The sequence below is a fragment of the Bombus vosnesenskii genome, unplaced genomic scaffold (genome assembly GCF_011952255.1).
Source record: "Bombus vosnesenskii isolate JDL3184/JDL3185 unplaced genomic scaffold, Bvos_JDL3184-5_v1.1 scf7180000016261, whole genome shotgun sequence".
Taxonomy (NCBI): domain Eukaryota; kingdom Metazoa; phylum Arthropoda; class Insecta; order Hymenoptera; family Apidae; genus Bombus; species Bombus vosnesenskii.
In genome coordinates this window covers 565,369-581,564 of record NW_022884330.1, presented here as the reverse complement: position 1 = coordinate 581,564, position 16,196 = coordinate 565,369, and the positions used below count along the sequence as shown (strand labels likewise).

Below are 16,196 nucleotides of genomic sequence, written 5' to 3'. Positions count from 1 at the left end.
ACACATATGCTTGTTAAGAGATCTATGTACATAGTAATCTCTTATTTATATGTATAAGAAAATTCTTTACGTTATGAAAACAATTATAAAAACAACTTAAATAATTGCAAGTAATTTCATATTAAAAACTTTATAATCTAACGACAGATGTATTTAACTTTGTTTTTGTTTTGAATTTGTAATTTAAGCATAAGGTAGAAAGGTGGAAAGAGTGCGACACTACATCAAACTACGCGACTACATATATATATAAACTTCTGTATGAGCTATATGGTTGGTTGCTCTGTCGAGTCAACTTTTCCGTGGTACGATATTATGAAAATTTTAATCTGCATTTGTTTATTGAACTGCTGTTAATTAAGTTAAATTAAGTTAAAGAATGCCGAAACGTCCATGTCCTTTTGAAGATAATTTACTACCCCAATTAAAAGTACACGTAGGCCAGAAGCAAATAGACAACGGCGTCTGTCAAGAGGAACGAATGAAGAATGTTTATGGTACGGAGGTTATAATATACGAATATCAACCGATATTATAATAATATACACTCTGTTTATTCTATTTCATATAGATAAAACAATGGATTTATTGAAAGAAGGTGTAAAAGTACTGTCGCGAAGATTAAATACTTCTATAGAATTGAATTCTATCGATGTACCATCATCGAAAACTCCTTCTTCGTGCAAATCCAAAAATGAACGTATCTCAAAACAAATGGTGTTGAATAGTAAACTAGAATTATTAGGAGCGGATAAAGCTATAAAGGTAAGTTATTTACACTTATTAACAATAGTAAAATCTGTCTATCATAAATTTATTGTTACTATCGATATTACAAAGATTTATCATTAATCCAATATAATCCAACCTATATGTATAGAGATTTTAAAATATGATAAAATTAACACCTTTCTCTTTTCCTTTATATCCTGTAAGGATGTTCGACCAAAGTATGATCTTTGTGAATGCAGTCGAGTGATAGATCAAAGCATGTTCAGCAAATGTTCATATTGTGATCAAATTTTATGTAATTCTTGTCTCTTTGAGTGTATTAGTTGCTCAGAACTATTTTGTCAAAACTGTTCCCTGCCTACGTAAGTTAGCTTAATCTTGGAATATATATATATATATATGTATATATAAATATTTGGAGGATTTCATTTTTCTTTATTTTCTTCTTTTTTTTTTTTTTGCAGATATGATTACGAAGAACAAACTAAATGCCTTAATTGTTATAAATAGGGCTTAAATATATGTATATTTTTTATACTCATTTTGTAAGTTACATATTTCTACTCACATTGGCTAATATAAAGGATCTTAAATTAATTAAAAAAATTAATTATAATACAATATATACAATGTAGTATTAAGTGTATTAAATGAAAGAATTACCTGTTATCCTTCCCGCATCCTATTCTTGTCATTCAAAAAAATATGTACTATTTGATGTGAACTTACTTTTGCATATGTAATAAATGTTATGTTTGTTGTTCATCACGAAGAAAATTGGACAGAAATTCATTACAATTATGACATTGCTTCATTGGAAGTTAGAAATGTACAAATTAAAACTAATAGGGAAAAACAAAAGACTATCATTCAGATAATACCCCATAAAAAAGAGAAATTCACTAAAATACGTATGATAAAACGTTACTATAATTTCGACAAATTCAGAATGATTTAAGAAATCAGTAATCGTTGATTTATAATACACGATATATTGCAAATGATCAGTTGTATTGAATAATTTAAATTTCGTAAATGAATAAGAAAATTAACAAAACATTTCAAATAAAATAAATACTTAGAGCGGGAACGTATTTGTATTTCTGTATACATATATACGTACCGTTATCGCATATTCACGTGGGTTCTCTAAGAAATCTGAGTGACAGTAAGTAAGCCGCCTTTCAAACGAAAGATTTTAAATTTAGTCCAGCAACGGTAGGAGATATTAATATCTACATTACTTTCAGTTATTATATTGCATTTACATGTATCACAAAATTACATTTCCATATAATATGTATTTATATCGTTCATTTTAATTTAAAAATTATTTTCAGAATACAATTCTAATAATTAGTGTGAAATGGATTTCTCATTTTATTTTTAAATCGACGTGATAAAGTTAGATTAATTATTATATTACAAATTTCTTTTTATATCTTTATATATTATATATATATATTTTAGATACTGATATGATTAAAAGAAGGAAAGCATCAAAGTTACCGGTACAAATCAATGAAGATGGAGATACTAATAACATATCAAAAGACAATATTTTGGTAAGATATTTACATTATCTTAAAATTTTATTACTAGCGATAGAAATTAAAACTAACAGTAGATCGTGTACTTATAGAATGTTAAAGAGAAAACAGAATACGATTTATCCCAAAAAATGAATATGAAACAAAAGGTAAAACAGAAGGGCACAAAAAAGTGTCAGAAAGTTAGTAAACAAATAAATGTTTCAAACATGATTCTCAAATATAATGCGAAAGCATATAAATATCAAATTCAGCAGTTAAATCTATTGTTCAAAAAATCTTTAAAATATTCAATGCTTACACAAGATGAATTATATATGTTATTTGCAAAATATAAATCCGATGGACATTATAAAATTAATAAGAACTTACCACCATTTACGAGCCTTCTTGTTAATACACATGATATGCTTAAAGAAAATCATTGTTATGATCAGTTTTCTGATATACAAAAAGCAAAGCCTGAAAACAGTGGGGAAACAATTGCAAATTCATATTCTAACACCGTTGATAAAAATCAACATGCAGAAGAAAATCCAAAGGTGTATGAAATTCTGCAATCAAATGTAAAACAGGATGCACTGAAATGTACAGAAACCCCTCAAGTAAATAATATAGACAGCAGAATACAAAATAAACATCTTTATAATGATCAGAACTTTTTACACAGTAGCAATTATAATCATTTATATATGAACTATAATATGCAATCACATAATAACTTAGATATATTAAACGATATACAATATTGTGCTCAATCCAAAGTAGATGCTAAGAAAGTTTCTGATGCAGAAAAGAAACAGTTTTCATGCAATTTAATAAAGTCACAAGATATTACCTCTGAACAACATCAAAATTGCAGATATATGAATAAGAATTTACTTTGTAACATACCTGATACACAATATGAAAATTTAACCAACAGTGAAATTCCACAACAAAATGATATACACTATTCGTTGCAGTATAACAATTTTTCGTTGAATCCAAACTTTTACAATGATTGCTATTTAAATAAATGCAATAATGTGGTTCCTATCAATAATAACAATAATTATCAATCAAAAAATGTACAATCAATTTGTATTCCTCACATCAATAATTTAGAATCATGTCTTGATATGAAAAATTTGGTTGCTCCTCATCAGTTGACAAGAAATCATTTAGAAGAACAAGGTAATTTAAACTTACCTATTCGTACAGAGACATATTCTGTGTTGAGCAACAAAAATTTGCCATATGTTTCCAACGAGGATGTCAGTAATATTCAGGGAGATTTTAATGTTAACGATACAAATTCAACTGTGATCTCAGATGATATTCTGTCACAAACAAATGCATTTATTCCATTGCATGCTAATATGGCCAATCAGTACAACTAAAATATTATAATATTTAAATATTACTCTTTAAATTTATACAAGATTTTATATATTTTTTTACTATAAATATTTGAAGATATATATACATACTTAACAATATATAGTATAAATCTCGAAAATGTATTTTATATACATAGTTTAGTTTTAAATACAGAGAAAACATAATATATTAACGTACAAGTTATACTACACAATTATTTCTCGTTTCATTTTTTATAGATATATCAATTTGAGTTTTTATAAATAAACATATTTAAAAATTTATAATAGGTAAAAAACACAACTGCGCGTGAATATAATTATATAAGTTGAGGTATTATAGTTTATTAAGCAATATTCGAGTTGAGAATTTTAATTACAATTTATATAATCTATAAGTTGTAAAAATTCATTATGTTTTTGTAACAAATAAAACATATACTATGATAAAATTTAAAGCGTTTTAAGTTTGTACTTAATTAAATTAAAACATGGTCCCAATAAACCTTTTAAGTATCACTTTCATAATAGTATTAAAATATATTGATGATTTTCATACAAAACCTCTTTTGATTTCTTACAAACAAATGATTGCATCTTTTTATATAAAAAATGTTAAGTACAAAATACATATAATGCAATACAAAAAGTTATTAATAATTTCATTTGAAATAAAAAACGTAAAAATGATGATACTATTCATGAACTTAATGTAAAAGAAGACAATGAATTTATGAAAGCACTATTAAGGTTCTTCGCATTTTGCTTGCTTTCGTTTCCTTTTGTAAAACCTATTAAAAATTTAACAGTTAATTACAAAATATATTCTGAAACTGAAAACTTCGTGATTATATTGAGAATAAGATATTATGACGAAAATTTGATTAAATGTCAGTTTATTATATTATTGGCAAAAAAATGTCCGTGTGCGCGCGCACACACACACATGCACAGAATAAGAAATAATATGAATTATATAAAAAAGATCCTTACAAGTCATAAGGGTGTTATGTTTGTATGGTCCTTTATATTTTTTCGATATCCAGAAAAATCAGTTACCAAATCAATTTCATCAATATCTTCACCTAGGAGACGACCCTCTACATTGTCCTTAGATCTCCTAAATAGCCTGCAATTGAATTGAACAAGGCAAAAAAATTATTAAATTTATTCCAGAAACGTTGAAATATCAATGTATAAATTAAAACTTGTATTACCTTATCTTATACTTAAAGATGAGACTGTATCTTATAACTATTTGTCACATTTTTCTATGTTAAGCTACAGATACAGTAAAATATTATACAAGCGATCTAAATGTCATATTGTTAATGAATAATTTTGCAGTAATATAAGCATTTGAAGAAAGTTAAATTTTTAAGTATTATATGAAATATAAATTCAATAACCAAATTAGTTACAACATACTTTATACGTCACTGCTATTTGCTGTAAGCAAATTAACTGGATACACAGCCAAATTAGCCCAAGAAAAAAGGTGCTATAATTTATTCCTCTTGCAATCAATCAAAAATATTGTTGCAATATTATAAACCTTCAACACAGTTTCCAATTAATATGCAGATCATAAAAAGTAACTACGGTAAAAGCGTGCAGAAGAATATATGTACAAAAATTGAAAACCAATCCTGAGGATCAAATAATATTATTATTATTATTATTATTATTATTATTTAATAGATAACATATACATGTTTAAAAGATATGAATATTTATTTACAAAATATATATATATATGTATTTTTTTTCTTACAATAACTGGAATCGATGTACAGTAAGAAATAGCTTATTTAATATCAGTTATTTACGTTTAATACAATATTTACAGTTTAGTATAGCGAAATTGCTCCTGTATCAATTGTTGTTTTAGCACATTATTTACAACAGGAAGCGACATGTTTCACCAAGTTTTTGTTTGATAAAGTTCCTTTTCAGTCAGTCTTATATTGTTTTAAATGTAGTTAACAGTAAGTCTCCATTTGATTAGAAAGATAATTTCATAAGTTTAATTTAAAGTTCACAGCCTGTTTTACTCATTCACAATGCAATTAAAATGTTGAGATATCAATAGAAAATTTGCTACTTAAGTTATGAAACATATTACAACTAGGATAATAGTTTTACTATAATCACTAGTTAGTTAAATTAAATATTTTTAATATCTTTGTTAATTTAATATATTAACAATATAAATGATAAATAACAAGCACATAAAATTTAATAGAACTACCACCTTGATATTAGTATGATACAATTAAGAAGGCAACACGAATGTATGATGTCAGTTTTGCCGTAATTCTATTAGGCAGTAGGATTATTAAAGTTCTGCACAAATTTCGAGAGCATAGAAGGGGTTTGGGCATACCTGGACAATGTCGATGTTGATCTATGCATAATAGGCATTACAGTATCATCTAAACCACGATGAAGAGATATTGTATCTAAATCAATCATTCTTGCAGTAGAATGAGCATGCATCGCTGATAAATATTCTGATGTTTCTAAAGTGGTCTTTGTCGGTTTACGATACCTGTGAAAATAAAATAAACAACATTGAAATTTACAAATACTGTATTCCTTGAATGCAAAACTATTTCTTTTTTATGTGGTACTTACAATTTTAGTAACAAAGAACTACCAACTACAGATGCTGAGCTTAAAGCCATCGCCGCTGACGACATCCAAGGTTGAAGGAAGAATCCGAAAGAACTAAATATTCCAGCAGCAATAGGAATACCCAACAAATTATAGATACTAGCAAATAAAAAATTCAACCTTATTCGACGAACTGTTTTTCTCGATAGATCCAGACACGCGATAACATCTAGAAGATCATTCTAAAAAATTATTATTAATAGAGTATTTGTTGTATAAATATAAAATATCGAAATTTTTTTATTTAATTTTTAACTCACTCGCATGAGGACTACATCGGCAGCTTCCACAGCAACATCCGTACCAGAAGATATTGCAATGCCAACATCTGATTGTGCAAGGGCAGGACTATCATTAACACCATCTCCTACCATTGCAACTCTTAAGCCTTGATCTTGTAAACGCTGAATTTTAGCAACTTTGTGCGAAGGTAACACTTCTGCAAATACTCTAGTAATACCAACCTACATGAATAATACATATTATGAATCGATAAAAAGTCATAAGCGAACTCATCGAGTGAAAGAAAGCTTACTTGTCTAGCGATAGAAACAGCAGTCTTTCTATTATCTCCTGTTAAAAGAATGACTTCTAGACCCATCTTTTTCAAAGTATAGATTGCCAGATGGGCTTCTGGTTTAACCGTATCTGCTACGCTGATCATAGCCACCAGTACATTATTCACTGCTGCTAAAACAGCAGTATGTCCTAGATCTTCTTCAATAACCATTTTCAACTCTACTTCTTGTGGTATATTAATAGCATTTCTTCGCATCCACTCTCTGTTACCAACGCAAATTTCATATACATCGTCAGGATTAGTCTGGTCACCATGGGAATCCGGACTTAGCAACAATTCCAAATTTTGTCTCGTGCTCGAAATTGGCGTAACATCGATCGACACATTATTTAAGTTATGCGTTCCAGAAGGTAATCTTTTTACCTCGTTAATATAGTTAAGAATCTTATCAGATTTTAATGCATCGGCCAACGTAGTTGAAATATGTGATACTTTACATTTAAGTCCACAACCAGCGACTGCTTGAAAATTCATGCACTGTCCAGTTGTTTCAGAGCCTATTGTTTCCTTCACGTACCGCACAATTGCTTAAGAAAAAAAGCAGTTTATTGAAAATTGTACGCTAGACATAATATATAAAAATATAAGTATTTTCAATGTTTTACCTGATGCGATCGGATGTTCGCTGTTTGTTTCAGCTGTACAGATAATGACTAAGAACTTTGCTAGTGAATAAGCTGTTTCATTTACAAAGAGATTTATCTTTGTTACCATTGGTATACCATGTGTTATTGTTCCGGTCTTATCAAATACAATACATTTAACTTTGTGCGCATTTTCCAAAGGTTCAGCACCTTTTATTAAGATACCATTTAATGCTCCGACTCCAGTACCAACCATAACAGCAGTTGGTGTAGCCAATCCTAACGCGCATGGACAAGCTATCGCTAATACGCAAAGCGCGCTTCGAAAAGCATATTGAAATATAATTTCTTCTCTATTCAATCCGTGTTTTTTGATTTGATCGTTGTGCGAGATTGGTAAACTGTTTACATTTACATATCCCACTATTATCCAAACGAATAAAGTTACTATAGAAACAACTATAACAAGAGGTATGAAATAACCAGCTATCTTATCCGCTAAATGTTGGATAGGTGCCTTATTCGTTTGTGCCTCTTCTACTAATCGTACAATTTGTGCCAATGTCGTGTGTTCTCCTGTATGCGTGGCAGTGATTAGAAGCGGACCATTTTGATTTATCGAGCCACCTATTACAACCGATCCCTTCTTTTTCGGTACCGGCATACTTTCCCCGGTAATTAGGCTCTCGTCGCAAGTAGAATTGCCTGATAAAACTCTACCATCGACGGGAACTTTGGCACCTTGCACTACTTTTAGGACATCGCCCCGTTGTACTAAATCTATACTGATCAAACGCTCAGATAGTAGTTCATTGTTAGGGCCCAAAGTAACCAGGACCGCGTCCGTTGCTTTCAAAGACAATAATTTCGATAACGCCTCCGATGTTTTACCCTGAAAAAATTAATTGCTTTTTATTAATTTTTGTGACAGTTATATGAACGTAAGCACAGTGTTTGATAAAAGATTGAAAACCTTTGCGACATGTTCTAACCATCTTCCTAAACTGATGAACACTAACAACATGGGAGGAGTATCAAAAAATGTCTGAGGACTAACGTGTTCCTGCATTATCATAGCTGCTGCAAGTACGGCGACTGAGTACAAATAAGATATCGTAGTAGTCATAGAAATTAAAACATCCATATTAGTTGTACCGTGTTTCAAAGCTTTGTACGCTTGAACGTAAAAATGCCAGCCGCCAAAAAACTATAAATATCAGTTTGTCAAGATTTCTACTTAATTTCTTAATTTATAAAGAAATATTCGGAATTACCTGCACTGGTGTAGAAAATATGAAAAGGATTAAATTTTCCCAGGAAAGACCAGGAACTACGCAACACATATCTTCGTGCGTTTTTTCACCAATAGACATGATTACCATGAAGTATGTCATGGCTAACATACACGGTATGCCAAAAATTAAGGACACTAAAAACGCTGTCCGCCACTTGTTTATTTCTTCCCTACATAAAAACGAAAGATATACTTATTTCTATTTATTTGGAAACTCGTGAAATAAATTTACCTCTGATCCAAGTAGTCTCTGTTCTCTTTATCTTTATTACTAAATAACATTGCGGTGAAACCTAATTTGTTAATGCATTCGATAATGTCCCTGACGCCAATTTTTTCTACATCGTATTTGAATTTGCCACGTTGAGTTGCCAACGCAACAGCGGCAGAACGGACGCCCGGTAATTTCCTCACAGTCGATTCTATCTTATTCACGCAAGATGCACATGTCATACCTGTGATCTATAAAATCAATATTCAGAACGATGTTGTCAACTTCGTGTCGCCGACTTGGGAAGTTAATAACCAGCTTACTTTTAATTCGATATCTCCCTCTCCAGTGCCAGGTTCCTCGATCAAAGTAGTAGGGAAGCCCAATTCCGATATGCTAGAAACGATGTCAATCGCCCTTATCTTATTCGGATCAAAGGCAACTTCTGCCTTGGCCGCCATCAATGCTACCAAGATATTATTTACACCGTATAATTTTTTGCAATGTTTTTCTATGGCAGCGACGCAGGAAGCACAGGTCATCCCCTTTGAGGAACACACCGATTCATAACGTCAAAGCAGTAACGCGAAGACGAATCAGGATTATTTTCACGCGTAATATTTACCGTTATATGTAAAAAGCATTTTGCTGTTTCGTTTTGAGTCTTTACATCACCTCCCCCATTCATTTGCAACGGAAGTTCCTCTTGCGCGGAATTGTTTTTTAACGATAAATTCATTGGTGTTTCCTCTCCTAGAACTTTACCGTTTACTTCTTTAACAAACGAATTAAAACCCATTTCCTCGACGAACCCTGATATTTGTTCAGCCGTTAGGTCCTTGTCGTTGTAAGAAACCGTAGCTTCCTTCTTCTCTAAACTAACGTTCGCCTGTTTTATTCCTGCTTTCTGCGATAAACTGTCTGCAACAGAAATAGCAAAGAAACGCGATAACTTGACTATACGAACAAGAATCGGTTTAACAAAATTCGGTACTCACCAATGATAGTTTTAACACAAGACGCGCAAGTCATTCCATCGATATGTACGGTACAAGTACTGATAGTTAATTGTAACGAATCACTTCTTTGTATCTTTTCGGTAGAGCTACTTTCGTCGCTGCATAGGGAAGCGGTGAAACCCATATCCTCTATCGCTTCGACCAATTCGTTCGGCGTAATTTCTTCCGCTTTAAATTCGATGTAGCCGAGCTTCTCTTCTAGGATTACTTTAACGCTTAAAACCTCCGGTCGGCTACCTATGGTTCTCTCGATGTTCTTCACACAGCTCTGGCATCTCATACCGTCGATATTAACCTTCATAGTAGAAATATTCGTGGAATCTTTCATTTTCTGCGACCGAGGAACGTACACCATCTGTACCGTGCCTTCGTAATCGGTATCGCCCTCCCCATCGCTAAACAATCAGAAAGAATCGATCATTTCAGTTTCACCCGCCTTTGAAAGACGTCCAACTGCACGAAGATAATACGCAATACAGATTGCGTCCAGTCATTAGAATTAATTATAGCGATAAGCATTTGTAACATTAAAGTACATCAATAAATAACAAGGAACGTCATCGAAATATCGTAGCGGTTATCGTGGTCACATTAGTGTACCTACTTGCATTATGCAACCGAAGCAGTTTAGCTATCGTTCATTTTATAAACAATAAAAGAAAGTAATCGTTATCGGTCGACTTCGAAGCGAGTTATTCGTTTAAATGTTAGAATACGATCGAGGGCACATATTTCTTTCCGATTACACTGATTTTTCTCCAAATCGAACGTTAATGATCAAAACGATGAGTAGCATGACCTTCTCGTCATCGATTCGAATTTTAAACGAGTAATTAGCAAAATTACTCTTATTAAAAACGCGCTATTATCGTTAACGACCCGAAACGTAAATAAGCTACGTTCCTCCCTCTTATCTTAAGGAAATACTTTCTGTTTTATGTAACTTGCACGTTTGTCCGTTAATGTGAGAATTGTAAGGAAAAATAACGCGCTCGATTCAGAATCTCTCGTGATACGACTGTTTCCATTGTTCGGTAATCTCTTCTTTGTTCTTTAAAGCAGATTATACCGAGATCTGAATATCGCTATCGATTAACGCGGAAGCTACGAAAGAACTTGCCGTAAGCGCGACGAAACTGGCGATCGCTATTATGTATTCGAAAGATAACGAGATACGTAACGAAAATACGATGTTGCGTTCACAGGATTCGAAAAATCTTACCAAAACGAGCTCGTCGAGTCATATCTTTTTCGAATTAACGGCTGCCTATCGTCGTCCATCTTTCTAATTGCAAGTATGATCACGTTTCCGTTTCTGCGGTTTTGTAGATCTTTCAAGAACGAACGACCGTTATAGCCGTGGAATTACTCGCGTAATCACGATCCCATTGCGTCAAGATATTAGACGGAACCATTCTAACGAGCTCTTAGAAGCCGATAAGCATTGCTCGCGAGACGATAAAACTGAGCCGAGTCTCGCGACAAGTCCGCACTTTCTCGAAAAGGGGGAGAAGAATAAGAAGGAAAAAGGAAAAAAGTAGACGAAAGCTGGGATGATCGAAATTTTTGACCGCGTTAAAAATATTCATCAAAGCAAAGTGAATATTCGTAATGAAAAATGTCCTGACTTGGGTCGATTGAAATTTTGCGGAAGAGCGCGGTAACAAGAGTAGGCAGTTTAGCGAAGTTAAATATTTCAAAAGAAATTGAAAAAAAAAAAAAAAAAGAAACGTAGATTGGAAAAATTGACCGGGCGACGAACACTAAAGTATCAACGAGATAATCTATCGGATCGCTCACAAAGACGCGATCATTGGCTCCTTTGTCGTGTAGCCGTGATCGTTTTATAAGATCAGCCCAAGGATTTCCGGAATTGTACGTGCAATGGATACAATTAGCCAGTGTTGTGGCCAGATCGAGATCACACATTCCTTGAAAGCGAACACGTCCCAGTAACGACGAGTGGGGCGCGAACCAAACGCGTTCGTGTGTTTGACTGGAATTGGTATCACAGACCGACTGATAACTCCTCTAATCGCCATGCTACGCGATCCCGTCTTTTTGCTCACGGCACTTATTCGATCGCTCGTTACTCCTCTCTACAAGGACAGTTGCGCACGACCTTTTCTCACTTCGTTCGTACGATACTCGAGTTTAGAAATTCCCTTCTACTCGTGTTCCAACGATACTGTAACAGTAGCCGCATTGAAATTGTTCGGAATAGACGCGATACAGACGCTCGCTTTGGATGCATACCGATATATACACGCAGAAAGGAAGAAAGGAAAGAGATGAAACATCGAAAGAGAAATGTCTCGTCACACTTTCTGCGCGCGGTTTTCTAACCTTCGTCAAATATCCACAGATCAAACGAATGTTGCCAACGTCGTCTCTCAATTTAAATTAAGTTCGTACTATTACACCGTAGCAACGAATTACCTATTAAGCTATGGTTACAGCGTGCTCTCTCTCTCTCTCTCTCTCTCTCTCTCTCACTGACTAACGAAACGTGAAGACCGAAATTCACAAACATACTAATAAACTCGTAAGAATCTATTCGTCGTTTGATTCGTCGGAACACGCATCCGCTGTAAGCATAGCCTTAATTGCAATTGTACGCAATATACATTTTGCAAACAAATTAGCAAGAGAAGGAGGAAAACCTTCTGTCGCTCTATCGCGTTTCAAGCGTTGAGTTTTTTGAAACAATTTACGAAACAAGTAAGAGAAAAGGTACTGACCCAAGTAGTTTCATATTGTCATCGATCATATTGTCGTCGTAAAACTGCAAGCAAGGAAACGACTGATAGTGGAAATTTGACCGATTCGCTACTAATTTCTTGTGTACCTTGCACAAAGGTAAAGGATATTTCATCATCCTAGATGGAATTTCAGTTTCCCCAAGATCATATACATATGTGTATATATATATATATATATATCCTATAACGATCTTGTTCGTCATGTATCGAACAAATCCACTTCGTAAGAAAATGACCGTAACGAATGGAAATACCGATGATGTATTCTTCGTTATCAGTTCTTTTATATAGAGTATCGAAACAAGGAAATCAGCTGCAGTGTTTGCTTCGCTGCTCTTTATTTGAATTTAAGCTTTATTTACAAGACTCTATAGAAACTATAGAAGACTCTGGTAAAGCAGGTTTCGTCTAACGTTCCCCTTTCTTCCACTTTCTCTATGTTATTTTAATTTCCTATTCGATAGTTGTACAGCAGCTGATACTGATAACGACGCACTCTTCCTACTTTCCCCGATTTATATATTAATAAACGCTTCGTTCTATCGTTCTTCGTTAATTCAGTTTCGACGCTCAAACGATTCGTTTAGTGTCGTCTAACTGTAAAAGACGTTCGTTCGTCTTTGAGCCGCAATGTGTACTTATACGAAGCAAAGCATGGTATCTAAACCGATGTCGCTTTTTCGCATCGTTATCCTCGTCGCACAAGTAAATATATAAGTATACGCATCGGATCGTTTCTCTTCTTTTTAACTTCACGGTTCTATTACTTGTCGCTGCTGAACTATTTTTCGATGCTTGATGGCTTTACGACCGTGGTATAATTGCGGGGAACACGTAAAACCGCAAGCCTTTATCTTGTTTCCTTTTCTTCGACTGCTTCGTAAAAGCACTGTCTTTCAAAATAAAACTCGTGTCGAAAACTCGGTGACAACTAAACTGACCGGAGAATAGATCGAAGGAAGTCGAAGAACGCGTTTAATTATTTTCAGTGAATCTACGTTTGAACGATGCCACGTTCTCGATGATATTTATACGCAAACAGACGAACGACGGAGTCATGAAAAATTCGAAACTATGTTGAAAAGAGTTCGATGAAAAACGAAATTAATTCGATCGAATGAAAGAGCGAATATAGTACACTGGCCAAAGAACGGAACGCGTTGAACAGTTGGAAGCGAATGCATGATTTCGTTGTGACTAGGTGTACATATACCTGAAAATGGATCGAATAAGAATGGCATGAACAAGAGAGAAAGTGGTGTTCCAGATCCACGTAGCGAAAGATGGAATGGACAGATCTCTCGGCTGTATAATTGCCTTGTACGTCTATTTTTTTCATTTATCGAATCATATCATATTTAATATTATATTTCGATTGTTGGTAAAAAGATAAGTCTTTATCGCTTCTTTGATAAGTAAAATGCGGATTAAAAGACCAGAAATAGATATGCTATTCATAATATTGATTGATTTAACGAATGACTTACCCCAAGTATTTTGTAGAATTCAGTAATTTATACCGCCACGTTTTTGCAAACTTCCGCATTACGATACGATTGCATAAAATAAATCGAAATAGTAATCGTTAAAATGTAAAGAACGTCACGATAGCATAATGTTTTACGAATTGACTCGCGATAAAATTGGAGTTATTCGATAGGCAAAGCGAAGGAAATACGTTCGTTACACACTTATAGGTTTGAACGATCAACAGATCACGATCAAATTTCGAATCCATCTATCCCTCTGTGTCGATTAGAAAATAAAACTACTGCGAGTCACCAAGTGCTTTTTGAAATACGAGCACTCAATAACATTCTTCTGTTCTTCGCGTTTCGTCATCAAAGCATTGTCGTTTAATTTTCAAAACTATCGCGCGTTATTTTCGTCTTCGATACGACCAACTTATATGTATTACTTTTTTAACAAAGTTACGTTTCCTTTATATACGCGTTTCCTCTTACCAATTACCAATACCAGTTTAACAGAACGAAAAATAATTTGCCCTTGGACAATTGGCAATATTTAAATAATTAAAGTTAAGCGATAATACTATCAACAATAATTATCCATGCCACATATTTACTCTGTACAAAGCAACCATTTTTGTTCTATTCTTCTCTGCTAATTAACCTGTTTGATTAGCATTATAAAAGATACGCAAACGTATGTATAAAATTAAATACAAAATTAATCGTAAAATAATAAAATATTTCATAATCTTTAATATAAAAATATGTTATATTTTGTGTAAATATTCATAGTACGAACAAATCACTTACTCTTTTTTTGTTACTGTCAGCTCTGCATTTGCCGCATTTTCCCTGTCAGCCTGTTCTGTAAAGTCAATGATTAAACATTGATTTCAAATATGATACAATTATTTAATGCAAATACATTGTGAAAATTATGTCAAGCAATAACTTGTAACAGATACATAATATTACCTGTACTGATTTTATTAAGCTGATGATTGTCATCTATTAATGTCTTTGTATTAATTTCTGATTCCATTTCTTCTGTAAAATAACATTCCAAATAAATAAATATATAAGAGTATAATTAAAATGATTGATCAATACCATTTTCAAATATATCCAAATTCAAAAACACCAAAATCAAAATAATTGATAACAATTGATAAGAATAAATAAGTAACTACGATATTTTTTAGTCGTTACGAGAAAAATCTAAGAAAAGAGTTAAAAATGAATAAATACTGTTGTTAAATGGAATAGTCGATAAAATGAATGAAATCATCAGCTAATATTCATTCGCTCTATTATTCACCACTATGCATATGTAACTGTCATATCCGATAAATAAGATTACTATATACATTTTTAACATTATTACGCATGATTAAGAAAATATGAAAAAATAGAATACATACCAATAATATCAAATTTGAAAATAAAATGTTTTCATCAAAGTGAACAGTTTAATTTATGATTCACTTTTTTCATTATCTTACACACATAATGCACCATCAGAGAGGAATACATTACTGGCAAAATCTTATTTACCGATTACAATTGTGAACATACACTTTACTTTTGATAAAGTAATAAAAAAAACAAAAATATATATATAAACATGCGATCTAAAATAAGTTTACAAAACTTATTAGGTTAAACGGATTCTTGTTCTATACACTGTTCTAACTGGATACTATCAGAATTGCTTAATAAATGTAATCTAACCTATAAAAAATTCATAGTTAAACCGAAATTAATGGATTCGATTAGTAATAAACTATGTAAATATCAGCACAGGCAATAGATAGACAATAGGTTTCTATTCACATTTATCACACTGAATTGTTAGTACTTCGGCATCAGCAGCAGCAGCAGCAGCAGCAATACCTTTCCTATTAGATTATAGCGCTCTATGGCTAGCGGCCGATTTGCAAAGCACACCTTACGAC

General features: G+C 32.6%; 2 protein-coding genes across 10 annotated transcripts; one reads left to right on the top strand and one right to left on the bottom strand.

The window, feature by feature from the left end:
* The first annotated feature begins 250 nt into the window (after window positions 1–250).
* Window positions 251–3,761, top strand: LOC117241668 (apoptosis regulatory protein Siva-like). 2 transcript variants are annotated; one of them, XM_033507640.1, is made up of 4 exons: window positions 251–497; window positions 572–765; window positions 937–1,094; window positions 1,197–1,391. In XM_033507640.1, the coding sequence occupies exons 1-4, from the start codon at window positions 380–382 to the stop codon at window positions 1,240–1,242; spliced, it is 516 nt and encodes a 171-aa protein (XP_033363531.1). In that variant the 5' UTR covers window positions 251–379; the 3' UTR covers window positions 1,243–1,391. The 2 variants fall into 2 exon arrangements, with proteins under 2 accessions (XP_033363531.1, XP_033363530.1); XM_033507639.1 differs by lacking the exons at window positions 251–497; window positions 937–1,094; window positions 1,197–1,391 and adding exons at window positions 2,203–2,297; window positions 2,375–3,761 and having other exon boundaries at window positions 629–765.
* Window positions 3,762–3,958: 197 nt separating this feature from the next.
* On the bottom strand, window positions 3,959–16,112 carry LOC117241664 (copper-transporting ATPase 1). Of its 8 annotated transcripts, none has more exons than XM_033507622.1 (15): window positions 15,663–16,112; window positions 15,217–15,288; window positions 15,052–15,106; window positions 9,987–10,402; window positions 9,614–9,909; window positions 9,312–9,533; window positions 9,010–9,239; window positions 8,758–8,947; window positions 8,457–8,690; window positions 7,505–8,375; window positions 6,855–7,426; window positions 6,580–6,783; window positions 6,281–6,501; window positions 6,030–6,194; window positions 4,640–4,772 (listed from the first exon to the last, which is right to left on the bottom strand). In XM_033507622.1, exons 2-15 carry the CDS (start codon window positions 15,281–15,283, stop codon window positions 4,640–4,642), a joined length of 3,876 nt encoding a protein of 1,291 aa, XP_033363513.1. In that variant the 5' UTR covers window positions 15,284–15,288; window positions 15,663–16,112. The 8 variants fall into 8 exon arrangements, with proteins under 8 accessions (XP_033363512.1, XP_033363513.1, XP_033363514.1 ...); XM_033507623.1 differs by having other exon boundaries at window positions 15,217–15,285; XM_033507624.1 differs by lacking the exon at window positions 15,663–16,112 and adding an exon at window positions 15,352–15,369.
* Window positions 16,113–16,196: the final 84 nt, after the last annotated feature.

What these genes read in the sequence shown, in the direction of transcription:
- LOC117241668 (XM_033507639.1), top strand. Translation starts at nt 2,211, where the DNA reads ATGATTAAAAGAAGGAAAGCATCAAAGTTACCGGTACAAATCAATGAA. An exon ending in TATCAAAAGACAATATTTTG is followed by an intron (nt 2,298 to 2,374) that starts GTAAGATATTTA and finishes GTGTACTTATAG; the next exon opens with AATGTTAAAGAGAAAACAGA.
- LOC117241664 (XM_033507621.1), bottom strand. Translation starts at nt 12,885, where the DNA reads ATGATGAAATATCCTTTACCTTTGTGCAAGGTACACAAGAAATTAGTA. An exon ending in GGTTAGAACATGTCGCAAAG is followed by an intron (nt 8,376 to 8,456) that starts GTTTTCAATCTT and finishes TAATTTTTTCAG; the next exon opens with GGTAAAACATCGGAGGCGTT. An exon ending in TCAACATCGACATTGTCCAG is followed by an intron (nt 4,773 to 6,029) that starts GTATGCCCAAAC and finishes ATTCAATTGCAG; the next exon opens with GCTATTTAGGAGATCTAAGG.